The sequence below is a fragment of the Gigantopelta aegis genome, chromosome 1, assembly GCF_016097555.1.
Source record: "Gigantopelta aegis isolate Gae_Host chromosome 1, Gae_host_genome, whole genome shotgun sequence".
In the NCBI taxonomy this organism is placed as follows: Eukaryota; Metazoa; Mollusca; class Gastropoda; order Neomphalida; family Peltospiridae; genus Gigantopelta; species Gigantopelta aegis.
Window position 1 is genome coordinate 24,409,386 of NC_054699.1, and position 27,091 is coordinate 24,436,476.

At 37.0% G+C, this 27,091-nt stretch overlaps 2 protein-coding genes across 2 annotated transcripts in view; one reads left to right on the plus strand and one right to left on the minus strand.

Moving 5' to 3' along the window:
* The first annotated feature begins 306 nt into the window (after positions 1-306).
* Positions 307-27,091, plus strand: part of LOC121372578 (laccase-5-like) — a 49,179-nt gene continuing 22,394 nt past the window's right edge. The window contains exon 1 of the mRNA XM_041498981.1: positions 307-433. Coding sequence (XP_041354915.1) covers positions 349-433 — 85 coding nt within the window. The 5' untranslated portion in view covers positions 307-348. The remainder of the gene's footprint in view (positions 434-27,091) is intronic.
* Positions 21,865-23,818, minus strand: LOC121372585. Its single transcript, XM_041498994.1, has 2 exons — positions 23,485-23,818; positions 21,865-23,027 (listed from the first exon to the last, which is right to left on the minus strand). The coding sequence occupies exons 1-2, from the start codon at positions 23,763-23,765 to the stop codon at positions 22,721-22,723; spliced, it is 588 nt and encodes a 195-aa protein (XP_041354928.1). The 5' UTR covers positions 23,766-23,818; the 3' UTR covers positions 21,865-22,720.

The following is a 27,091-nucleotide window of genomic DNA, read 5'->3' on the forward strand; positions in this document are numbered from 1 at the left end:
ATGGGCAGGCGGTGCCAGGCAGTTGTCAACACACGCGGAGGCCACACCCGGTATTGACTCCAGATGACCTTGACCTTGGTGGTGTGTCCTATCACTTACTCACAATGGACTAGAGTGAATTGTGAACAATCCTGCAACATTTGGTAATTATCGGACTCACCATTCAATAATTAAATCAATTCTCCAAATGTTACGACAATGTGGTTTTGCGTTTCTTCTTTTGAAGAGTATATATAGAGAGGAAAGTGCTCTTTTTTCTTAAGCTTCGTTCTAATTCGTTGATTCTGGGTGAGCGCCCTTAACAAATATCTTGTAAAGAAAACTGTTTGTCATTCACGTAACTTTGAGATGGGAGTGATAAACGGATCGTCGCTATGTCTTCTGCTTTGCTTCTTTACAGCTTTTTACCTGTGTCAAGCGAATCGGTATCCAGGTAATTGATTTAGAATTGTATTTTGCTTTTAGTTTCGGTAAAAAAGATAATTAATATTGTGTGCGATTTTTATTTTGTGTAATAATTATGCTGAAAACGAATATTCGTCAAGGTTAAGTGATGCAATTTCTATTCTTCTTTTTTTTCAACTTATTTTCATGCTTATACCCAGTTAAGGTTCAAGCACGCTATCCTGGGAACATACCTCAGATATTTTGGCTGTCTGTCTAGGACAGTGGGTTAGTTGTTAGTGGTTAGTCAGAGAAAAGAGGGTGTAGTTAATGGTCTTGCACCTACCCATTAAGTAGTTAAAACTCGCTCTGGGTGGGAGCCGGTACCGGGATGCGAACCTAGTACTTACCAGCCTTATGTTCCATGGTCTAACCACGACACCACCGAGGCCAGTTGTGATGCAATATCTCAAAACTTGTGGTATGAAATCAGGGGTCGAAAGTGGCTGAAATTCCTGCAGACATCTCAGTTTCGGTACAACGAAAAAAATATAATTAATATTGTATGTGAGTTTTACGGGGGGGGAGAGAGAGAGAGAGAGAGAGAGAGAGAGAGAGAGAGAGAGAGAGAGAGAGAGAGAGAGAGAGAGAGAGAGAGAGAGAGAGAGAGAGAGAGAGAGAGAGAGATACAAGAGAGGGTTGGGGGGGGTGCAAAGAAAAAACAACTTTTTTTTAAAATATAATTTAGGTTTTTTAAAACAATTTAAAGTTGAATAGCGAGGAATGTGTGCTATGCACAACAGTGAAATGTTGTGCAAAATCAGTGTATTATATTTTGTATTGATGGTACAATTTCCCTGTCTAAAACGTTTAAACGTGATGTCAGAAAAAGGTTATGCTATTGAAAGCCTACCCAACATCTATTGTACCTACTAAAACCTGGCCCACGATCGTTTGTTACAGGATAAAATACACTTCTTTATTTCTTACAGTGTTATTTGTTTGACACCAAGATGTTAACATTATCAATTAGAGCAACTCTACTGTTGAAAATGTTTCACACGACCGCTGTCTACTTTCTCAAAAAGACAGTCGTCCTATATCCTGTAACCCTGTTTCTGGGATGGTGCATATAAAAGATCCCTTGCTACTAATAGAAAATTGTAGCGGGTGTCCTCTCTAAGACTATATTTCAATATTATCAAATGTTTGTCATCCAATAGCCGATGATTAATAAATCAATGTATTTTAGTGGTGTCGTTAAACAATTTAACACAATTTAGCACAATTTAACATGGGAAACGTTTGTCTAATTTTAGAGAGTGGTCTTAGGTTTACAAAACGTTATACGGGGAAAAGAATTACAAAATGGTAAGATGTTTTGCGACATGTAATTATTGTTGAGTGGCGCCAAAATAACAGTACGGAAACGCATTTACAACAAATCCGAAATTTGTTTTACGAACATTTCCGATCAGGGTAACGAAAACATCCGAGTATCCAATGTAAACCGGTTCTGAAAAGATGTACCGTTATGTGTCCGATCGACCCATTTGTATTGCAAAAAACCCACATCCGCAAATAAGAAAATGGCCCACCTTTAGTTCCTATGGTGTTAATTTATCCAGCGTACATGTACTATTATGTTAGTCCCACGACTGGTGTATCAAATACCTTGGTACGTGCTGTCCTGTATCTGGGGAAATATTTCTGACAAACGTGTACTTTAATGGTGTGACGGAACATGCTCTTAAATTTGTTTTCGCCTGTGGCGATATTAATTGTTTTAGAGGGCCGTGTGCAGTTCCAATATGCACTTAAGCCCAGGTGGGCACTTTGTGACGTAATACCTCTGCGCGACGGTGGTTGTGCTGTTTTCAATACACACCCAGACCAGTGCGGAGGCCATGTGGCCAGTAGTTACGTAATACCTCCGCGAGTGCGGTTTTTACGACCTTGATTTTGGCGACTAGGCGACAGTGAGTCTGGTCTTCTAAGAGAAAAATACGTCTCTGGGAGTTGTGGCAATATCTCATCATACGTGAGGTGCCGCGTTGTGCCCCCAGGCGATATTCGGTTTTATAATAAATAGCTAGGGTTTTAGAGATATCAGGGAGAAACATAGGAAGGCTTCCAGGGGGAACGTTGTCCGTCCGGACTGCTAATTATATATTATTTCTGCTCTGTTGTATAACCTTGATGTGATTGATGTGACTTTAAATATTTTAATACTGTATTATACCAATATTATTTAGACGGTGCTGCCGGTAATCTGACGCAGTAACTGTAAGCTCACTGTTCTAATATATATAAAGCTTAACCAGTCATCCTAGAGGACCTAGGTAAACTGTATGTTATTGTCTTTATGGTGATATGTACCAGTATTAATTCTGTATTACAAGGTTACTGAATGAGTAGTTAAGTGTTAATTAAAAGTTAACCAGTTAGGAATAGAGTTGTAATTCCTTTATTAATTAAGTTCCCCTGGAAGCGTTTCTCAATTATCACACGTGTGTGTGTTGTATCACGGTCAAGTGATTAGAATATTGTGTAAACTAGACACCTAGAGATTAACTAATTAAGTGATCAGTTCTGGGTTGTTATTATTTGTTGTTGTTAATTAACTACTGCGGCAGTACATTTGTCAGCGTAGTATTAATACAGATTCCAAAGTGTATTGTGTTTTTGTTGTGTTTTCTAGTGAACTAAACGTGCTATAATAACACATATTTATATAAGATCATATCTCTGATATACCTAGAGACGAGCCACTCGGGTTTTGAACTGCCCGATACAGAGAGATCTAATAGATATACAGTTTGGAGAGATATTTGGATAATCGCGTTTTATTCGGTTACGGGTATTATAGGACAGGAGTGAAAATTGGGGCGCTCGTCCCGGATCTGAAACGGGACATGCATATTTAAAAAAGTATTGTTTGTAAATGGGGGCTTTATAAATTAACTAGAAGTAGCAACGTTGTTCAATAGAAAATTAATTAATAATAAGTGCATCATACCTAAACATGGATAAGAATTTGTTGGATAGGCCTACGCTCAGTGTAGTGGAGATTAAGCGAGCACGTAAGGCCGAGTTAGTTGAAATCGCGAGTGAGCGGGAAATTGATTTAACATCAGCTAAAACATTAGGAGATATAAGGACAATTATTATCCAGGACGTTTTTGGTGATAGTCCTGTTATGGAAGACAGTGAGATTGTTCCAGAGATAGAGATAAATGAGTTAAGTGTGGAACAACAATTAGCTTTTAAAAAACTTGAGTACGAAAGAGAAGAACGTGCATTAGATAGAGAGAGAGATAGAGAAGATAGAGAGAGGGATAGAGAGAGAGAGAGAGAGAGAGAGAGAGAGAGAGAGAGAGAGAGAGAGAGAGAGAGAAAGAGAAGAGAAGGATAGAGAAGATAGAGGGAGAGAGAGAGAGAGAGAGAGAGAGAGAGAGAGAGAGAGAGAGAGAAGAGAAGAGAGGGATAGAGAGAAAGAAGATAGAGATAGAGAAAAAGAAGATAGAGAAGAGAGAGATAGAGATAGAGAGAGAGGCAGAGAGAGAGAGAGAGAGAGAGAGAGAGAGAGAGAGAGAGAGAAAGAGAAGAGAGGGTAGAGAAGAGAGAGATAGGGATAGAGAATTCCAGTTAGCAAAATTAAAAGTGGAACATGAGTTAAAGTTGAATACTGAAGAAGTTAGACGAGAAGCAGGAAATGGGTTTAACTTGTCGGAGGCTTATAGATCAGTGCCTGTATTTGACGACCAGGAGGTAGATATGTTCTTCCAACTTTTTGAACGGGCCGCTAAGCAGCTAAATTGGCCACAGTCTAAGTGGACATTGTTAGCCGTGTCTAAGTTTAAGGGGAAGGCTAGTGTAGCTTATAATTCAATGAGTGATGAGCGAGCAAGTCAGTACGACCTAGTAAAGGCTGCAGTGTTGAGGGCTTATGAAATACGACCTGAGGATTATCGGTTACGGTATAGCGAGTTGAGAAAAACGCAGGGTCAGTCTTATAGTGAGTTGTGGCTAAGAAGGCAGGGATGTTTGATAAATGGGTGGTTTCTCATCAGGTAGAGTCATATACCGAGTTACGGGAGTTGTTGATCTTACAGGACATTAAGAATGGATTACCAGTTAGCTTACGTATTCATTTAGAGGATCGTGATGTCAAAAAGATAGAGGAGGCAGGCATAGTGGCAGATGATTACGTGTTAATACACAAAGCTCAGGCAGTACAGGGTACCTCTTTACAACAGGGTGATAAGAAGAAATTTCAGCCAGGTTTTTCCCGGGAAAGTAACTATCGGGGAGAGTCATCTAGTTGGTCAGCTAGTCAGGCAAGGAATGCACCTGGTGGGCAAAGTAAGGATAAGCCTGCATTATCAGCCAATGCACGAACCTTTCGTCCACATGGCAGTTACTGTAAAAAGGATAACCACCTTGTAGGGGACTGTTTTAAAAGGAAACGCGATAATGCGTAAGTGGTCGGTTTAGTGAGGTCAGCTCCGTTAGCGAGAGAGTTAATGGTAAGTCCCATGGCAGAGAAAGTAAACCCGTATGTGTCCACTGGTATGGTTTGTGATGTGAAACAAGAATTGAGTCCTAAGGCAATATCAATCTATCGAGATACCGGCTGTAGTCAGTCACTGATCACGTCGGAGTGTTTAGCTGGTATAGATAATTCAGATACAGGACGTAGTTTGGCCTTAACCTCGGTTACTGGAGAAAAAATGGTTGTCCGGTTACATAACGTTTTCTTGTGTTCGAAGTTTGTGACGGGACCAGTCATTATGGGTGTTGTGAAGGACTTGCCTGTTGAAAACATAGGAGTTTTGTTGGGTAATGATTTGACTAGTCAGTGTTGTCAGCCGAAATGTGACCAATTGTTAATTAAAGACAGCCCTTTACCAATAGAAGAGAGTGAGGTTGATGAGATTAGTTACCCTGCGTGTGTAAAGACTAGGCTATGGCCAGAAGGGTAACACGAGACCCAGAGGATAATTGTGATTTGTCTGATACGTGTGTGAGCCATGAAATTGGAGTGGATGAGGTTATCAGTAAAATGGTAGATAAGTCAACTGAGGAACTAAATGTGGTGGAACCTGTTGACCTCCCGCAGAGGGTAAATGAACCAGTAGTGTTTGATAGAGGGGACTTACCTTGTAATAGACAAGAGATAATCCTAGAGCAGGGGGCTGATCCAAATTTGTTGGCAGCTCGCACTACATTGTTAACTGAGAGAGTATTAATGAATAAGAGAGTTAGAGATAGGAGGTTGCCGGCGACCGAACTAGCTAGGAAGCATTTGAGCCATGCTCAGAGCAAAATAAAATCAGTGTTTGATAGGAAGGCTAGGAGTCGGGAATTTAAACCAGGGGATACAGTGCTGCTGTACCTTCCCATTAAACGGGGTTCATTGCAGAACAGGTATTTCGGGCCCTATGTTGTGCACAAACGGGTTAATGAGACAGGGTATGTGATAAACACTCCTGATAGCCCAATGGGTCCACCGATGGGGATCGATCCCAGAGCGACCACGCATCAAGCGAACGCTTTACCACTGGGCTACGTCCCGTCCCCGATACTGTACCAGAGTCTTTCGTTAATGATCTTCACAACGTATTATCGACAATCGTACCTCCCTATTTCAGAATTAATAGTTTATAAAGTGTTAGTAGAACTTTCAAAGTTTAGTGTGTATAACACATTGATCATGCATATATATTTTTAATAAAATATATTAAAGTAGACAATGAACGTTTTCACTTCTTAATTTCTAAAATCGACAAATTCAAATAAATATTATTTCGTTTGGAAAGGGTAAATTTAGTTTATTTTGTTTAACGACATCAATGTTAGATCATATTGATTTAATAATCATCTGCTATTGGATGTCAAACATTTGGTAATTTTGACATATAATCTTAGATAGAAAACGGATGCATGTGCAGGGGGAGGGTATTGGGGGGGGGGTCGAAACCCTTACCTGCCCAAACTAAAAAAAATTGAAATATATTTTCTTGGGGGACATGACCCTTCGCTCAACATAGTCTATAACCCCCTTCCTCTACCCCTAAAGCGTTACATAATACATAATTAACACACCCTTGCATGTAACGCGTATGCCAACCGCTGGCCACTGTCAAAATTCCAAGGCAAATCCCCCACAGACCCATGGAAAGTTGTTGTACCATACCTCTATGGATATAAATATGTTTTGGAGATATGAGACGATCCCTCAATCAAGACAGTTAAATTTGTTCAAAATCGCGTGAGAAGCTCAGCGCCTGCGCAAATCACGTAAAGGCCCAGTTCTACTGGCGTCCCGCTAAATGAAGAAAGACAAAGCTGGTCAATGCGTTTGTAGTTGACCTAGATAATGTAGATAAGCGAGCATTACGGAACTGTAGCGATGTGGTGGACCTTTTATATACCAAACAGAACTGGATCATCTATTCTAAATGCTTAAATACTAAAAATATTCCAGGGACTGCAGCTTTAACAACCATGTGTAACCAAAAATAACGCATGGCGTTTTCACCAACGGGTGTGTAAGAAAACACGCTATGTATGTTCTATGAATCACTGACCTGAAATAAAATGTAGTAGTAGTAGTAGTAGTAGTAGTAGTAGTAGTAGTAGTAGTAGTAGTAGTTTGTTTTGTTTAACGACATCACTAGAGCGCAATGATTTATTAATCATCGACTATTGGATGTCAAACATTTGGTAATTTTGACATATAATCTTAGAGAGGAAACCCGCTACATTTTTCCATTAGTAGCTATGAATCTTTTACATGCACCATCCCACAAACAGGATAACACTTACCATTGATATACCAGTCGTGGTGCACTGGCTGGAACGAGAAATAGCCCAATTGGCCAGCCGACGGGGATCGATCCCAAACCGACCGTGCATCATGCAAGCATTTTACCACTGGGCTACGTCCCGCCCCGTTTCAGATTGAAGTCCAGGACCCCGTTCCACGAAGCGATCTCAGCCCTAAGATTACCTTAAGCGCATAGCTACCTTATGCACTTAAGTTGATCTTAGGACTAAGATCGCTTCGTGGAACGGGGCCCTGGATCCTATTTCTCTAAACATCGTAAGTTTATGTCTGCAAATAGCAGTTATACCGGACATTCATGTACAAGTGTTTGACATCTATTTCACGCAGGGTATTACATCATTACGGAAGACAGAGCATTTTAAGGACAAACTATATTCCTTGTACTGTAATCATAAGACGAATTGTAATTTTGTCGTAGATTTACGTTTACGTGCAAAACAAGGGTTACGATGTTTTGTGAAACTGGGCCCAGACTCTGTTTTTACAGTGATTCGTGAGTGCATGTCATCACAGCTGTATATGTTCCTGTGCAAGTGTGGGTTTTCTATGCTAGTATGGGAGTGGCAGTCCTCATATGAGCGGTGCAGGAAGGATGAACCAACCTGTTATGTTTCTCCTAAGGAGTGGCGGTCATCGTAAGGAAGAACACCTGATAGTGAAACACAGAAGCAAATACGACATTGTCTTACGTCCTTTCGACTTTGCCTTGTGCAGAGATACGACTTCTATCTATATCTACGACTAAATTACAATTCGTCTTATGATTACAGTACAAGGAATATAGTTTGAAGTACACATATTTTATGTTCCTTTGTCCTTAAAATGCTCTATCTTCCGTAATGATGTAATACCCTGCGTGAAATAGATGTCAAACACTTGTACATGAATGTCCGGTATAACTGCTATTTGCATTCGATACGCACCTATTAAATAAGTAAAGTATCGCATCTATTCACCACCTCTATAACATCCGGGTCAGTAAGTTTCATTAGAATATCCTCACGATTAAACTCACAAAAACACCCGACACTTTATACCCCACGCTGTGTTATTCAAGGCCTACATTAATGTGTCAGTGAACATTCTGTTGGTCCCCAAGGTGTGACATTCCTCATTTCACCGTGTTTTTTGTGTGTTTTTTGTCGGGTTTTTTTTTGTTTTCTAATTTATTTATTTTTTTGTTTTTTGGTGTGTGTGTGTGTGTTAAGGGTGTGTGTGTGTGTTTTTGTTTGTTTTTGTTTTGTTTTATGTGCGCGCTACTTAGTTTTCTGTAAAGAAGTTCTGTTGCCATCACTCACTATATCTCTCTCGGCGAACTAAATATGAACGACAAAACCGTATTCCGATATTAAAGTCGAAAGGATGTAAGGAATGTGTTATTCAAAGCCAACATTAATGTGTCAGTGAACTTTCAGTTTTTCCCCCAAGGTGTGACATTTCTCATTTCACCTTTTGTTTCTTATATATATTAATGTTGGCCTTGAATAACACATTGCCTTACATCCTTTCGACTTTGCTTTGTGCAGAGATACGACTTTAGTATCGGAATACGGTTTTGTCGTTCATATTTAGTTCGCCGAGAGAGATATAGTGAGTGATGGCAACAGAACTTCTTTACAGAAAACTAAGTAGCGCGCACATAAAACAAAACAAAAACAAACAAAAACACACACACACACCCTTAACACACACACACACACACACACACACACACAAAACCCCCACAAAAAACACGGATGGAATGAGGAATGTCACACCTTGGGGACAAACAGAATGTTCACTGACACATTAATGTAGGCCTTGAATAACACAGCGTGGGGTGTAAAGTGTCGGGGTTTTTTGTGAATTTAATCGTGAGGATATTCTAATGAAACTTACTGACCCGGATGTTATAGAGGTGGTGAATAGATGCGATACTTTACTTATTTAATAGGTGCGTATCGAATACAAAATGGTAACCTACTTTCTCTGAATACTCATCGTTTAACCGTACAAGGTCTCCTAAACATAATCGCTCTAAAAATGGGGCAAGTACGCTATATCGGTATTTTATAGGAATTGTTTGTAATGCGTTTGTGAATTTATCGATGCACTACAGTCACAAATTATAAATTAATTATAAATATATAAATTCACAAGAAAAAATTACAAATATTTCTTATAAGTATAAACATTACAACTTAGTTAAAAATACACTTAAATCAATTTCCAACGTCCTTTTTCCATAGCCTGGAATGATGATTAGAACACTTTTAGAGTCTACATTCAAGACTAATAAAATCTGAGATTTTGTCGCCATGGTAACGCCATACATATTTTGTCCGAGTGGCGTCATTACATATTTCAGTCTAGAGAGAGTGTATACCATCACATCAAATCCTATAGACAACAATAGTAACATATGGGGCTAAAACTCCTAACTGAGGTGTATCAATCAGGGGGCGAGGCGTAGCCCAGTGGTAAAGCGTTCGCATGAAGAGCGGTTGATTTGGGATCGATCCCCGTCGGTGGGCCCATTGCGCTATTTCTCGCTCCAGCCAGTGCACCACGACGGGTACATCAAAGGCCGTGGTATGTACTATCCTGTCTATGGGATGATACATATAAAAGATCCCTTGCTGCTAATCGAAAAGAGTAGCCCATGAAGTGGCGACAGCGGATTTCTTCCCTCAATAACTGTGTGGTCCTTAATCATATGTCCGACGCCATATAACCGTAAATGTGTTGAGTGCGTTGTTAAATAAAAACATTCCCTTCCTTCCTTTCGTATCAATCAACATATACATCACGGATATAAATACTACCACTCCTCGCCCTTAAAGGCATATTGTCACAGGCCACTGACCTATTTAATGGTCTAACAAAGTATTACCGGAACAAATATAATTTGATTTGTCCCTAAATGTACTTTATTCAACCATCTTCATAACCACCATACTCCATTTATTAATGACATTTTGTAAAAATAATTGAATTATGGCAATGGTCCATAATTTAAAACCTAAATTTACCAAGAGGGATGACATGGATTTCACCACATCATGGTTCAGTTAAGGTGATGCGATAGCTAGATTTGGTTTCCAACAATTAATGTAATTTTTTATTTATTATCCATTTTTGAGAAATAAAGTCCTTAAATCTGTGACAGTAGGCCTTTAATGTGAATCAGAAAACAGATGGGTGTTAAGCTGCTCATTTTAGAGTTAACGGGTAGCATCTATGACTACCCTAGTTCCTAGTACTTTTTTTTTACAGATACCTCATACATGTTTCAAACTAAAACGACTTTAATTAGTAGTACTAGATGAAGTAAAATTGCATACAATTGTAGCCAGTTAAAGTTGAAAAATATACAGCTAAAAGAACTACACCCTGGCACATTTCTAAGATACGTATCGAAGGTGTCTTACATATGATTTTGTCAACACTTGGGAGAGAGAGAGAGAGAGAGAGAGAGAGAGAGAGAGAGAGAGAGAGAGAGAGAGAGAGAGAGAGAGAGAGAGAGAGAGAGAGAGAGAGAGAGAGAGAGAGAGGGAGGGAGAGAGAGAGTGAGGAAAGAGTGATGGCAGCTTTAGGGTTTATACTATCAAATCAAATCCCATAGACGACAATAGTAACATACATGTATGTGGGTAAAAATCCTACCTGCAGCGTATCAATCGACATAAACACAACGGATATAAATACTACTATCCCTCACCCTTAAAGGCGCTCAATCACGGATTTATTGGGCCTTATTTCTCTAAATATGGATTATAAATGGAAATTACATTCATTTGGAATACCAAACCTAGTTATCGTATGATCCAAAACATTTTAATTGAACTACGATCGAGGGAATTCCATGATACGCTTCATTTTTAAAATTTGGAACTCTTCTTGTGACAAGTAATCAAAAATACAGCAAAACAGACTCGTAGTGATGAGGCTGTATATACGACAACCGTATAATATATTTTAGAATTTTATATAAACGACCGCCGTGTATAGAGCGCCGATTATATAATAAAATAATTTTTTAAAAATATTATTTTATGACGAAAATAACTGCGAATACGCTGAAATAAAATAGTAAACAGTCGGAACATGAACACACCATTTATTATTATTATTATTATTATTATTATTATTATTATTATTATTATTATCAGGCGCGTGTGCATGGAATTTAGCACGGGAGAGAGTCTAGACGGTTACAACGCTATAGTGCTTGGTTCGAAAACGGATAACAAGTTTTCCAGCGTCACAAATGTGGCATACGACCAGCCAGTCGTTTTTCGTTAAACGTTAAACTGTATAGGGGCCTATTGTCGTATGTTTTTCTGTCCAAAGGGTTGGCTTGCTTATTACTTAACCCAGTTCAAGTTCAAGTTCTTTATTGCGTTAAGTTTTCCAACTTATCAGCATTATAACAATGAAATACAATATTATGTACAATAGTACGAAGCAATGGCGGAGAATGACTTACAGAAATACATACACATATACAGATAAAAACAATCCATCTATATCTATATATAAACAATCGGCAATATGGGTTACACAAATATAGATATATTAAGTTGTTTGTAGTAATAGCATATCCCTCATTTTGTTCGCCTGTATTAAGTATTTGCCAAGGTTATTTATCTCCTTATTGTTTGTAGTTGACAATAGCTGTATTAGTTTAAAAACACTGGGGTTCTTGGAGTAGTATTTCTTAATAAATCTATTTCTTAAAGTTTCGTATCGTGGACACTGAAGAATAAAATGAAACTCATCCTCAATCTCATTAATATTACATAATGTACATACTCTTTGTGTTCTCTCGATATTTTTGTACCTACCAGCTTCAATATTTAGCCTGAATCCAGTTCTACGTGCAGAATGAATGAATGTTTAACGACACCCCAGCACGAAAAATACATCGGCTATTGGGTGTCAAACTATGGTAATGCAAACAAATAAAGTGATGATCAACATCAATATAAAAATTCAAGATTTAAATAAAAACAGTGTAAAGAACTGTGCAAAAATACAAATATCACAGATAGATACTGACTTTTACTCCAAATTTCAATTGTCCTGATTTGGCCATTCTCAAAGAGAATGTTACACCCCTGTAAAGGTTACAGCACGCGCAGGTGAGGGACAAGTTCAGCCTGTCGTTTGTGCGTGTGTGCACGCACGTTAATCTTGCATTTTTATAGCCCCCCCCCCCCCCATATAACACACCGCCCCCTCCACCCCCAAAAGGTAGTAGTAGGCTAATAATAATAATAATAATAATACATTGTTATTATTATTATTATTATTATTGTTATTATTGTTGTTGTTGTTACATGTATTGTAATGTTGGTGAAATCATGTCGCGGTGGGGTGGATGGGGGCGGTTGTTACAGAAACATTACAAAAATTTAGAGGGTACCCGGGAGTGGTCTCAGCGTTACTGGTATAAAAAATATGTATTTTGAGTTTTATTGCCCCTTGCAAAAAATATTAGTCACATTTATTTGCGGTAAAATTAACTTTTTAAATTTTTTTACGTAAGGAGCCTCAAAATTGCAATCAATGAAAAATTAAGTTCAAGCCCTGTTGTTAGTTTGTGTACTGTCTGAAGTTAGTTTCTCTTTCAGATAATGTACCTCAGCAGCTGATAATTTGTAATTTTTATTATTTATTTATTTATTTATTTATTATTATTAAAGGCATACTGTCACAGATTTAAGGACCTTATTTCTCAAAAAATGTATGATAAGAAATAAAACTTACAGTAATTGTTGGAAACCAAATCTAGCTATCGCATCACCTTAACTGAACCATGATGGAGTGAAATCCATTTCATCACCTCTCAGCAATGTTAGTTTTTTAATTATGGACCATTGCTATAATTCAATTATTTCTACAAAATGTCATTAATAAATGGAATATGGTGGTTACGAAGATGGTTGAATAAAGTACATTTAGGGACAAATCAAATTATATTTGTTCAGGTAATACTTTGTTAGGCCATTAAATAGGTCAGTGGTCTGTGACAATATGCCTTTAATTTTTTTTAGTACTGTAGGAGCTATATTACGCTATTCATATGTCTATGGAAAACGTACACAAAAAGGTCCACTAGAACTTTGACCCAGCCGGAAGTTATTTGGTTTAGTACTACCTTTAACAATTTTCAAGCTTTCACCTGTTTAAAACGTTCGCTAGAGGGATAATCAAACACTGTCATATCTTTGTATTCATTCAAAATGCTTTCAGTGATATGCACAGACTCACCGTTGTATACTGACAGTTAACGATTTGTGTGGGAGTTTTTCTATGGTTCTGCATTATGCATACCGGTATGTGGTGAACCTCAGTCATGCGTTCAAAATCTTTCAAAATCATCGTATTTTATAATTCAGTTGTACAGTTCTAAAACGATTTACTGTTTGTAATGATATGACAACAGGTTTGTAAGGTTACTGAAAATCGGTTTGTAATTTTATCATACCAGCTAATACCCAGATTAACGTGCTAACATGTTCATTCGAAAAAAAAAAATTCTTTGTTTAACGACACCACTAGAGCACACACACATATGTATGTATGTATGTATGTATGTATGTATGTATGTATGTGTGTATATATATATATAAATCCTCGTCTATTGGATGTCAAACATTTGGTAATCTTAGTGAGGAAACCCGCTACGAATATTTTTAGCAGCAAGGGATCTTTTATATGCACCATCCCACAGACAGGATAGCACATACCACGGCCTTTGATATACCAATCGTGGTGCACAGTCTGGAACATTTAACACAAATTGTTTCATTTAATGACACCACTATTATTAATCATCGGCTGTTGGATGTATGACACATAGGCTAAGAGGATACCCGCTACTTTTGTTTCCCACTAGCAGCAATACAAGGGATAGTTTATACACTATCCTACAGTCAAGGTAGCACACACCATGGTCTTCGATATACTTATCGTGGGGCACTGGCCACTGATTCCTGGGTGCGTAATATCGCATCTGTCTAAATATTCATTAAATTGAATCAGGTACACGTTGAGATTTATCAAATTAGATTATTTACCTTTTCTTCCTTCTATTTCCGATATTTGTTAGTAAATTTGGAACAAGTTATAATCATGTTTTATTTTATTGCTTGTAATATATTAATATTGTAAAATGTTGGGAGAGACCTTAATATAGGTTAACTAACAGCTGTTGGCCAATCACCAGACCGCTACTATTTTGGAACGGCAATACATATGTTTAAAGCAAATCAGATTTTAGCAGTGGCAGTCGTCCTACAGATTGTAAAGTAAAGTTTGTTTTATTTAACTACGCCACTAGAGCACATTGATTTTTTTTATCATATCATCGGCTATTGGACGTCAAACATATGGTCATTCTGACACTGCTTTTTTTAGAGGAAACCCGCTATCGCCACATAGGCTACTCTTTTACGACAGGCAGCAAGGGATCTTTTATTTGCGCTTCCCACAGGCAGGATAGCACAAACCATGGCCTTTGTTGAACCAGTTATGGATAACAGGTCGGTGCTTAGCTTAGCTTAGCTTAGCTTAGTAAATGGTTTAACGTGTCCATACACCACTAGGATTTCGAACACGCCTATCCCGAGTCCGGCCTCCGATAGGATCGGGGGTCTGACTCAGGACAGGGATTACCTAACAAATAGGGTCAATTTTGAAATTTATACAAAAGTATAAAAACAAGTTGTTTACACCTACCCACTCACTCAGGGTTTAGAGTCGGTATCTGGATTAAAAATTCCATGCCTCGACTGGGATCCGAACCCAGTACCTACCAGCCTGTAAACCGATGGCCTAACCACGACGCCACCCAAGAATGATACACTGTAGCAGACTTGACTTTATCAAAACGTTCTTTAGACTCTGCCTTGTGCAAAGATACGACTTTGAAATGAAATATAAAATAGCCATCAATACACAATAAAATGAAATAATAAGAATAACAAAGGTGTTGTTGTTGATGATGATGATGATGGTGATGATGATAATGATGATGGTTACGATGATGGTGATAATGATTATAATGATGATGATCGTGATGATGATAATAATAATGATGGTGTTGCTGACAATGATGATGGTTACGATGATGTTGATAATGATTATAATGATGATGATGATGATAATGATGATGATGATGATGCTTATTATTATTATTATTATTATTATGATTATTTCATCTGTATCAAAAACTAATGCATATCAGGTCATTGTTAAAGGCACTTAGAATCTCTGTCTATCTGTCGGGTGTAAACAGTTATAATTGTTTTTTTTATCGGAGCAGTTCGTAGCCCAGTGGTAAAGCGCTCGTTTACAGCGCAATCGGTCTAGGGTCGGTCACCGTCAGTGTGTCCATTATGAAATCTTTCGTACAAGCCAGTGTTCCACAACTGGTGTAATAAAGGCTATGGTATGTACTGTCCCGTCTGTGGAATAATGCATATAATAAAATCCCTAATCGCAAAGAGCAGTCCACGCAGTGGCTGCAGCGGTTTTCCTCACTAATTATATGTAACAAAGGTCGTGGTATGTACTATCTTGTTTGTGAGATGGTGCACATAAAAGATCCCTTGCTGCTAATCGAAAAGATTAGCCCATCAAGTGGCGACAACGGGTTTCCTCTCTCAGTATCTGTGTGGTCCTTAACCATATGTCTGACGCAATATAACCGTAAATAAAATGTGTTGAGTGCGTCGTTAAATAAAACATTTCCTTCCTTCCATTAATTATATAACCTTGTGGTTTTTAATCATATGTATGAGGGGGCAGGACGTAGCCCAGAGGTAAAGCGCTCGTTTGATGTCGGCAGGCTATTTATCGTTCCAGCCAGTGCACTACGACTGGTATATCAAAGTCCGTGGTATGTCCTATCATGTATGTGTACAAGATTTCTTGCTACTAATGGAAAAAATGTAGCGGCTTACTGCTCTAAGACTATATGTCAAAAAATACTAAAATTGTCACATCCAATAGCCGATGATTAATAAATCAATGTGTTTTAGTGGTATCGTTAAACAAAACAAACTTTAACAGTTTCATATGTATGACGCCATATAATCGTAACTAAAATGTGTAGAATGCGTTGTTATTTAAGCCATTTCATTTTTGTCCTAGTTGATTTTGTAAGCTGAGTATGATTGGGTTACGCCATATTTTTCTTACTAACAAAAGGTAAAATGTCTACCTCCTGGGTCGGCATCCGACATTTCACATCACACCATTCATTTACGGAATATCTGTCATCTGAGAACGTTTGGCGTAATTAATAGGCGTCTCCAAGTCTGACATATGTATTGCTTTTGTGTCCTGTGTTCCTTTTTGTGCAATAAGGAGAATAGGTTTTTAATGGTAGAAATAAAATCACTCAACCTCAAAGTATTTTGCCAGTAGATTCATAGAACAGTGGTATCTTTTTTCTCTTTCAAAAACGTAGTCTACCATCATTGAAATTTGAGGATTTTTATAGACTGAATAGGGATGTTCGCCGTGACGTCACGAAAAGTCACGTGACAGGACTGGTTGGCAAAAAGAGTTATTTACATGGCCGACTGATCACGTTATTTTGGTTTCTTTGTCTCGGTTTAAAAATGGTTGTGTCTTGTTGTGTGGTCGGTTGCACAAGTAGATTTGACAAAGAAAACCCAAGAAGCTTTTACCGCATCCCAAAGAAACCAGACGACCGTAGAAATCGTTGGATTGGAGCCATAAAGCGTGTGTTAGCCGATGGGCGTCAACAATGGGAGCCTACAGATTATGATCGCGTTTGCCATCGTCACTTCATAACAGGTAAAAATAAAATAAAAAATACCATGTGTTTGTCAGGGACGTATCTAATAAACCCCCAAATCAGGAGAGGGCAGGGTTCATAACATTAATAAAGAGGAAACCTTGGAAAATATGTGGGTACCCTAAGTTCATATCGCCTTTTATCGGTGTCACCATAATTTATCCTCTTCTTTAGTTTTTTTTTGCAAATAAGTGGTAAAAGGGTTCTGGTGCTTCCAACTCACTGCTGTATGAACATATATTTCTATTCCAAAATATTAGCATTCCAAAAGAAAACAAACAGGGGTGGAGAGGTAGACACCATTTAAAATGTGTATGGTAAATTGAACAAATATTTATACATTTGATCTGAATCGGATGTTTTCAAAATTTTACACATAATTTATTTAAAGTAAGCATGAATCAGAAATTAGAGTTCAAATATATGTACAGGCTGGTAGGTACTGGGTCCGGATCCCAGTCGAGGCATGGGATTTTTAATCCAGATACCGACTCCAAACCCTGAGTGAGTGCTCCGCAAGGCTCAATGGGTAGGTGTAAACCACTTGCACCGACCAGTGATCCATAACTGGTTCAACAAAGGCCATGGTTTGTGCTATCCTGCCTGTGGGAAGCGGAAATAAAAGATCGCTTGCTGCCTATCGGAAGAGTAGCCCATGTAGTGGCGACAGCGGGTTTCCTCTCAAAACCTGTGTGGTCCTAAACCATATGTCTGACGCCATATAACCGTAAATAAAATGTGTTGAGTGCGTCGTTAAATAAAACTTTTCTTTTTCTTTCTAATCTCGATACTCTATCTTTCTTAGTACCCCCCCCCCCCCCCCCCCTCTCTCTCTCTCTCTCTCGCAATGTTTTTAATTTAAAGTGTATTATGGAGGAGTCATACCGCCAGACAAAATTGACGACTCGGTCACAACTAAAAACTTGTAGTTTTCAATGTCAAAATTGGGCAATCTGGAATAATTAGATTGGAACCCATTCACATGTATTAGTAAAACATATATCTGATAATTAACCTGTCAGTAAAATACAAGTGACTATTTTTATCATTCCAGGAGAGAAAAACAATGACAAGAATAGTCCTGACTACATTCCCTCCATCAACATGGGTTACCAGGACACCAAATTAAGTGGTACAATCCGCCATGCCAGACACCAGCGACTGGAGGTCCGAAAATCTGAAAAGCAGAAGAAGCAAGCCACTTCTGCATTACTAGATTTGTCAAACACAGAAAATCTTATTGACACACAAGCAGAAGGTAGACAATCATTTATTTGCATGTACATGTATATGTGATCCAAATTTTAATATTTTGGACATAGTTTGGGAAATATTAATTTAATTAATTACACAAACACACATATTAATCACGTATAATGTGAACACTCCCAACAACAAATTATAGATGCTAAATATAAAATATGTACATTATGGTAATAAATAAGAGTAGGTATTAATAAACTTTTTTTAAAACCAAATTAAGTTACAATGTTTTTTTTACTAGTCAGACAAGTATTTACACTTCATTTTGGTACATCTACATGTATATATTGCTTAAATACAATTCGTCAGCATATGAATTGTCTGCCACATAGTGATCTGCATCAAGGCACTGGTTATGTACATAATGTATAGCGATCTTTTATGTACATAATATAGACATATGTTTTGGGGTGAATGTCAAGGTTTGCATGATTATACTTATAAAATTTAATGTATTAATTTGATACCCCTTAATATGCAAAATAAAATTAATTTTCAGAGTCACAACCCCATGCTGAGACACACAGTATTTGTATAAGGAAAATAGCTTCCCTACGGATTGAAAATCAGCAGCTGTATGAAGAACTGGGGAGGCTTCAGACTGAGAATTGTATTTTGAAAGAAAACCCGAGTCGGCTGAGCTTCGAGGAGCAGACAATTTCAAGCGACCGTAGAATTCAGTTCTACACAGGTGTAACATCAAAAGCGCTGTTTATGTGGCTGTTGTCATTTTGCTCTTTGGCATTGCCTTCGTGTAAAGTTTTATCACCAACATGTGTTTTGATGTGCTTAATTATGAAACTGAGATTAAATCTGCAGCACCAGGACTTGGCATATCGATTTAATGTGTCTGTCACCACAATCTCAGAAATGCTTAATCAGGGGCTGCCAAAGTTAGCAGAGAAACTTGCCTTTCTTATTCAGTGGCCAGACAAAGACAGTCTAAAACGCAATATGCCAAATATTATTAAAATAACATATCCAAAATGTGTTAGTATTATCGACTGTTTTGAAGTTTTTATTCAGAGACCTGGACCACTTACAGCAAGGGCCCAAACATGGTCAAATTACAAAACACAACAATACCATTAAATTTCTTGTGTCTATAACTCCAACAGGAGCAATTTCTTATGTATCCAGGGCATTTGGAGGTAGGACATCTGATAAAGTTATTACTCAGAGAAGTGGTTATTTGGACAAATTAGAATATGGCGATGAAGTTTTGGCAGATAGAGGATTTTTGATAGCAGAGGACTTGGCAAATCGTAATGCGACACTGGTAATACCAGCCTTCACCAGAGGAAAGTCGCAGCTTAGTGCTCGGGAAGTTGAGCAGACCAGAAAAATTGCTAATGTACGCATTCATGTGGAAAGAGCCATTGAAAGACTGAAAAACTGGAACATTCTGAGTAGTAGTATGAGTATGCACATGGTTCCCCATTCAGACAGCATAGTCACCATTTGTTCAGCTCTATGTAATTTACAACCAAAACTTGTTTCTTAGATTTTTGAACTTGTATTTTGCTTCAAAATGGTACATACATAATTCTGTCTTTTATTTTGTAACATGTCCACGATTAAATTATCGGGGATTCTATAATTATATAATATGGTAGTGAATTTCAATAACAGGCTAGTAATTAAGTACTGTGGCCATGCCCCATTGCTTGTAAAAAAAACAACTGATTTTTTTAAAATTCTAGAAGCCCTGATAGTGTATTTAATAACTTTATTGGTGTTTATTACACTAATCATCAGCTAACAGTAGCTATATCCATTTTATTGTTTCAAAATACATACTTTATAAATAAAATTTAAGGCCACCAATTTCACAATTTTTGTTCAATTTCTGAACATTGTTCATGACTATGAACAGTTATTTATTTGTCACAGCTAGCACAAAACCATTTTCCTCTAGGCTTCCTGCGAATGTTCACACACTTGTAGTGAAACCACTGATATGGGCAGTCTTCATTGTCGCACTTGATCATTCGACCATATTCTACTTCAGCACAAATGCACCATGTTTGATCACTGTTATCTTCTTTATGGGTAGAAGTAACTACTGGCTGGTTTTCCAGTTTGCGAGACACCAACTCATTTTTGACAAAGTTGTTTACAAAATGTTCACATTTAGCAATCAGACTCTGACAGAAGTCGACATCAATGGACAGTCGTACAATGACCATACTTGGTGCAGGCTTACACTTGGTATAGACAACAAAATCACAATATTGGCATTTTGTAATGTACATTTGAAATTGTACTTGACTGTAATATCTGTGATTCGCTTTAAGCTGCATAGATGAATCAAGACAAAAATCCTTATCTGTTGCAGCTGCTTCCTGTACAGTCTTGTCCCTATGCTTAAAAGGACATTTAATTTCCAGGGTACCTTTCCCACAACACTGACAGTCAATATAGCCATCGGGACTAGCTCCAAGAAATGGGTGATCAGTGTTGATCACAAAACCAGAAGGATTACAATGAAAATCTACATGAGACCCAGTCTGATGCTTACTATAGGCAACTCTACATTCGTCTTCGTGATCGATTCCCCATTTCACAGCTTCTTTCTTTGACAAGTCATACGAAACATATCCAACAATGCGCCTTACAAGATTATCTGGAGATGTCGTGTCTCTGCGTGTTAAAATGTCATGGGCCTTGGATGCCGTTACTCTACCCATCCTATGTTGGTACCACAGGGGACTGACAGCTTGATTCCTTGTGGCTATTTCCAAGTTAGCAGCTTGTTGTTTGGAAATGCTGTAGGTCTCAAAATTAGAATTATCTTCCAACAGTGTTCCACTGAATGTTGTTAACAATTTTGGATATTTTTGGATACATGGCAGATTGTGATCAGTGGGGAGGTTATCTGTTAGTCCTGGTATGGAGACTGATGTAAAAAAAGATGCATTTGGTACCAGGGCATACAACTTGTGTAGTTCTTCTGAGGGTGGCAATGGCGCAGATCCACTGGCTTGAACCGTCTTAATTTCCTTCTTCCTTTTGCCTTTAATCTCCTGAAATATATCAGTTATTGTTGTTGGAGCGACCTAAAAATAAATGATCCATAATAAACAATAATACAATAATAAAGTTAAACAAAATACAGTAGATCATTTTAGGCAAAAACATTCTTTGTGTAAGCAGGCTTTCTTTTAATAAATAATTTTAGTCATCCAGTATCAAAGAAAACAATTCTAGCATTCATTAGATAATACCCTTAGTTTATATAAAAAAAAAATTGAAGTGTTTAATGCATTGTACATGAATGTTGTCAACATTTAAAGAATAAATTTATATAATTTCCATGTATATGTCAGGTTTTTTTCTACAGCTGCTGCATTGTTAGTCCTTACTCTACATCATACATTTTTATTTCAGTACCATGCTGCCTCTGTGGTCAAGATATAAATACCACTACCAGTTTAGTGGGTCGACCCATACAAGTGCTAATTTCACATTTTCATGCTTTTAATATATATATATATATATATATATATATATATATATATATATATATGTAATATTATAAATGTAATTAGTAACAGTTAATGTGTGTTTTGTGGCAGTAAATGTGCAAAGCTACATTGTAAATAGGAAAACATTTAAAGGGAGAAATCATATATGTAAAGGCCTCTGTTGGAGAAAACAAATATGTCTGATCAAATTACCTCTTTTCGAAAAGTGCTATTCCACTGACAAGCTTTACTGGTTGAGCTGGTTTGGGTCATACCCATCTTAACACCCATCTCGATCTTGAACAAAAGAGCTCCAACATGGCTGCATACTTCACCTAGCCTACATGTATAACACAATAACTATTATTAAACAATTTGCATATATATGAAAAACTTGGGTTTGAATGCAGGTAAGTAAATGATGTACAAACATTCCGAAAAGTTAAATGTACAAAGTAATTTTTTTTCTAAACCTAAAGTCGTAAAACATTTAGGAAAGAACCAATTAGCTTTCTTTATAATTTTAGCCAAATTAGCTATATGCAGGTATTATAGGGCTGGAGCGATTAATCATATAATCGTTTAATTTATTGATCTAGGTAATAAAAAAGATTATCAATCTGTTCTGTTCACTCTTAATCGATTATCAAAATTTGCACACATACATTTAGTTCGTTAATAAACTTGAGTTCACAAGTGTTATAATCTATTTTTGCTATTAGTAGTATTACCGTCTTATTTTTCGTAAGATGAAACATCTCAAAATGACGGAAGCAGATGCTGACAGTTATTAGCACAGATGTCACAGCTTCCTTCAAAATAATCTATTTTAGATGGTCACTGTTGCATATGTCACTAAACAGGTTACTATATAAACTGTGAAGTTGTTACTTTCATTCGTCTGCTATGTTGACTTCCATTTATGTGGAACTAAAACGATTATAAATTGATCTGCAAAGTCTGATTATTGATTAGGAAGTCAATAGCAATAACCAGCACTAGCAGGTATGCATAGCTCACACATATTTCTTTATTTAGATAACTATATGTAGTATCATACCCGGCCATACAGGTACAGTGTGCACAGTAAACTGTGCCGCTGTTTTTCTCCAAGAAAACCCATGGCTCATGTGGCTTGTCCCTTGCCCTCTGCGAAGGAGTCACTTTAGATTTCAATGCAATGAAAGGGCACTTGTCATCTACTGGATTTGACAGCACAACCTGCACATGTCCGCTAACAACATACCTGTATAATACAAAAAATATACATACATATACATGTAGACATGAAAAAATTATATCAGTGCTATATCAGCATATTTTGTTTTATATGAAAAAATAATATTAGTAATAATATATATCAACTAGAATTTAGTTATGTGCATTAATGATTATACATGTATACATGTATACATGTGCATACATGTATGCATGTATATATATATACATGTAAATGAAATTATGAAAATCAACAGCTTAATTTTTTTTTTTAATGTATACACTTGCCCTACTCCCATGGTTAGTGATTTTCAATATATATATATATACAGGGTATATAAAAAAAAAAAATATATATATATATTATTTTGTATAATAATTGTACACCAATTTATAAATTATTATTATATAATAGCGTGTGCATGCAATGAAAAGACAAAGTAATTATAGGATAAATAAAAATAAATTTTCACATTGTTACTTACTTGTATGCTTCCAGCGATTTGTAGGCTTTCATTGAATCTTTGTTGTAGATGGATGGTGTGTCGATTAAATAGAGATAAATATCTCCAAAAGTTAAATCTGGCCAGTTGCTTGGATTTGTGCTCCATTTCCCACCTAAACTGTACGGGTCGGGCAACGTTTTCGTTTCAGAATCGTAAAGCAGCTTTCTGTAGTACCGTTCTTTTGCTTCAGGGGTTAATGCACTCGCATACGCCGACAAAGGGCCATTCAAAACTAATTTCTTTGTGATCTGGTCATCCATTGCAATGATAAAAGAAATGGTTTCTGCCAACCAGTTTTACGCGCATGCGCCGCACTGCGTCATTTCCTGCTTCGGCGAACATCCCTATAAGATTGTATTGCCACTCGCAGCATACTGTAAAATCGGTGAATGCTTTATCGGACTATCAATTGTGAAATGAATTGTATACGGATGTTGCTAAACTCTAAAAACACGGACATCATAAAACACAGTATCTTTACATTTGTTAATTCTGTTTAGCAGATTACAATTAACTTCTCCTAGTTGCCTGTGTGGAATTGGTAGATATAACAATTTTTTTTAAATAGGTACTGTCATAACTGTGCGGTAATCATTGATATAAAAACAAAACATTGTCAATCTGAAGTGAAATGAATTGAATGGAGATATTGCAGTGGAAAATCCACCAAGCACTGTATCTTTACATTTATTAATTGCATTTACCAGATTACAATTAAGCTCTCGCTGTTGTTTGCATGAAATCAGCTCATTAATTAAGACTGCTGTTGCACTGCAGCATAGCTTGCTGAGCAGATTGGAGCAATACCATTAACGCAGTCAGGGGTGTACAGGATACATTACATAACCCAATAAAGAGTTTTGTCTATCAAATGGCATGTCTGCCTTATGGGACGTCTGTCTTATGGGAGTGAACCAATCCACCATTATGGTCGAACGTGTTATATAAACGATGTTTCATTTCAAGTCAGGGAGGGATTCGGTGCGGGAAGAGGTCACAGATAATGCAATAGATATTTCGTCATCCCTATAGGGTGGCCTGTTCCCCGCATAAGAAAAAAGCATTAAAGGGACATTCCTGAGTTTGCTGCACTTTTTAAGATGCTATCGACTAACAGACTTTTTAACAATTGTAATTACATATCAAATATCTGCATACAATATTAGTGACTGTATATTAAACGTGTTTCTGATCGTTTTAATATTTGTACTTTCATTTTATTTCCTAAAATATTATTTTTTCGTACGTACGAAATTATTTGAAGACAAAATCCTGTTTGGGCTTCTTGCAAATATTAAGACGACCAGAAACACTGAATATACAGATACTGATATTCTAAACAAGAAAATATATTTAATATGTAAGTTTAATCGTAGAAGTATTTTATTAGTTGGAAACATCATACAATGCAGAAAACTCGGGAATGTCCCTTTAAGCTTCAATCATACAAAATCGAAATGTAAAACATCAGCATAAGGGTGATCCAAGAAATATGTGAAGGAAGGAACCAAGTGTCAAACCGGTTCTTAGATGGACTGACGAGCGTCTATGATGTTGATACGATCAATACATCTGTGAATATGGCTGATCTGCCAAAACACTGGATGGACTACATTCCTGAGTTTGCTGCATTGTAAGATGTTTCCGACTAATAAGATATTTATACGATTAAATTTTCATATTAAAGGGACATTCCCGAGTTTGCTGCATTGTAAGATGTTTCCGACTAATAAGATATTTCTACGATTAAATTTGCATATTAAAGGGACATTCCCGAGTTTGCTGCATTGTAAGATGTTTCCGACTAATAAGATATTTCTACGATTAAATTTGCATATTAAAGGGACATTCCCGAGTTTGCTGCATTGTAAGATGTTTCCGACTAATAAGATATTTCTACGATTAAATTTGCATATTAAAGGAACATTCCCGAGTTTGCTGCATTGTAAGATGTTTCCGACTAATAGATATTTCTACGATTAAATTTGCATATTAAAGGGACATTCCCGAGGTTCCTGCATTGTAAGATGTTTCCGACTAATAAGATATTTCTACGATTAAATTTGCATATTAAAGGGACATTCCCGTGTTTGCTGCATTGTAAGATGTTTCCGACTAATAAAATATTTATATACAGACACTGATATTCTAAACAAGAAAATATATTTAATATGTAAGTTTAATCGTAGAAATATTTTATTAGTCGAAAACATCTTACAATGCAGCAAACTCGGGAATGTCCCTTTAAATATATTTCCTTATATTATATTATATTATATCATATCATATCATATCATATCATATCATATCATATCATATCATATCATATCATATCATATTATAGTTTAGAATATCAGAGTTTGTATATTGAATGTGATTTTGGTCGCCTCAATATTTGTAAGAAGCCCAAACTGGATTTTATCTTCAAGTAATTTCGTACGTACGAAAAAACAACATTTTAGGAAATAAGATGAAATGTATCCTAGTACAACTATTAGAACGATCAGAAACACGTTTAATATACAGCCACTAATATTTTATGCAGAAAAAATATATTCGATATGTAATTACAATCATTAAAAAGTCTCTGTTACTCGATAGCATCTTAAAAAGTGCAGCAAACTCAGGACTGTCCCTTTAGAGTCTTCTTGTATGAATAATTGGTTGACAGTTTTCCTTTCAAGAAAGATAAAGTTAAAGTTTGTTTTGTTTTACGACACCACTAGAGCACATTGAATTATTAATCATCGGCTATTGGATGTGTGACGGTACATGCTCTTAATTTGTTTTCGCCTGTGGCGATTTTACTTGTGTTAGAGGGCCGTGTGCAGTTTCATTGCACGTAAGCCCAGATGGGCAAGTTGTTACGTAATACTTCTGCGCGACGGTCCTCGATCGGTACGCCTAATACACACCCAGCCAGGTGCGGAGGCCATGTGGCTAGTAGTTACGTAATATCTCCGGTAGTGCTGTTTATGGCCAGGAGATTGCTCGCGGTTGGCGACAGCCAGACTGACGATCAGAGAGAAATATACCGACTCTAGTAGAGGTAGAATATGAGATGATACGTGAGGTACCGCCTTGTACCCCCAGGCAAAATCCTGATTTATAATAAATAGCTAGTGTTTTAGAGATATCGAGGAGAACGAAAAGGAAGCTTCGCGGGAACGTTAGTCCGTTTGGACTTTGGTAAATATCATTTCTGCTCTGTGTATAACCTTGATGTGATTGATGTGACTTTAAATATTTTGATACTGTATTATACCAATATTCTTTAGACAGTGTCTTCGGTCATCTGACGAAGTAAATCGTAGACTTTTTGTTCTAACATTATATGAGTATTTGGTAATATAAAGCTTAGCCAGTCATCCTAGACAACCTAGGTACACTGTAGGTTATTGTCTTTATTGTGATAGGTACCAATATTAATTCTGTGTCACAAGGTTACTGAATGAGTAGTTAGGGTTAATTAAAAATTAACCCGTTAGGAATAGAGCTGTAATTCCTTTATTAATTAAGTTCCCCTGGAAGCGTTCCTAAATTATCACACGTTACTGAACGAGTAGTAAGGGTTAATTAAAAATTA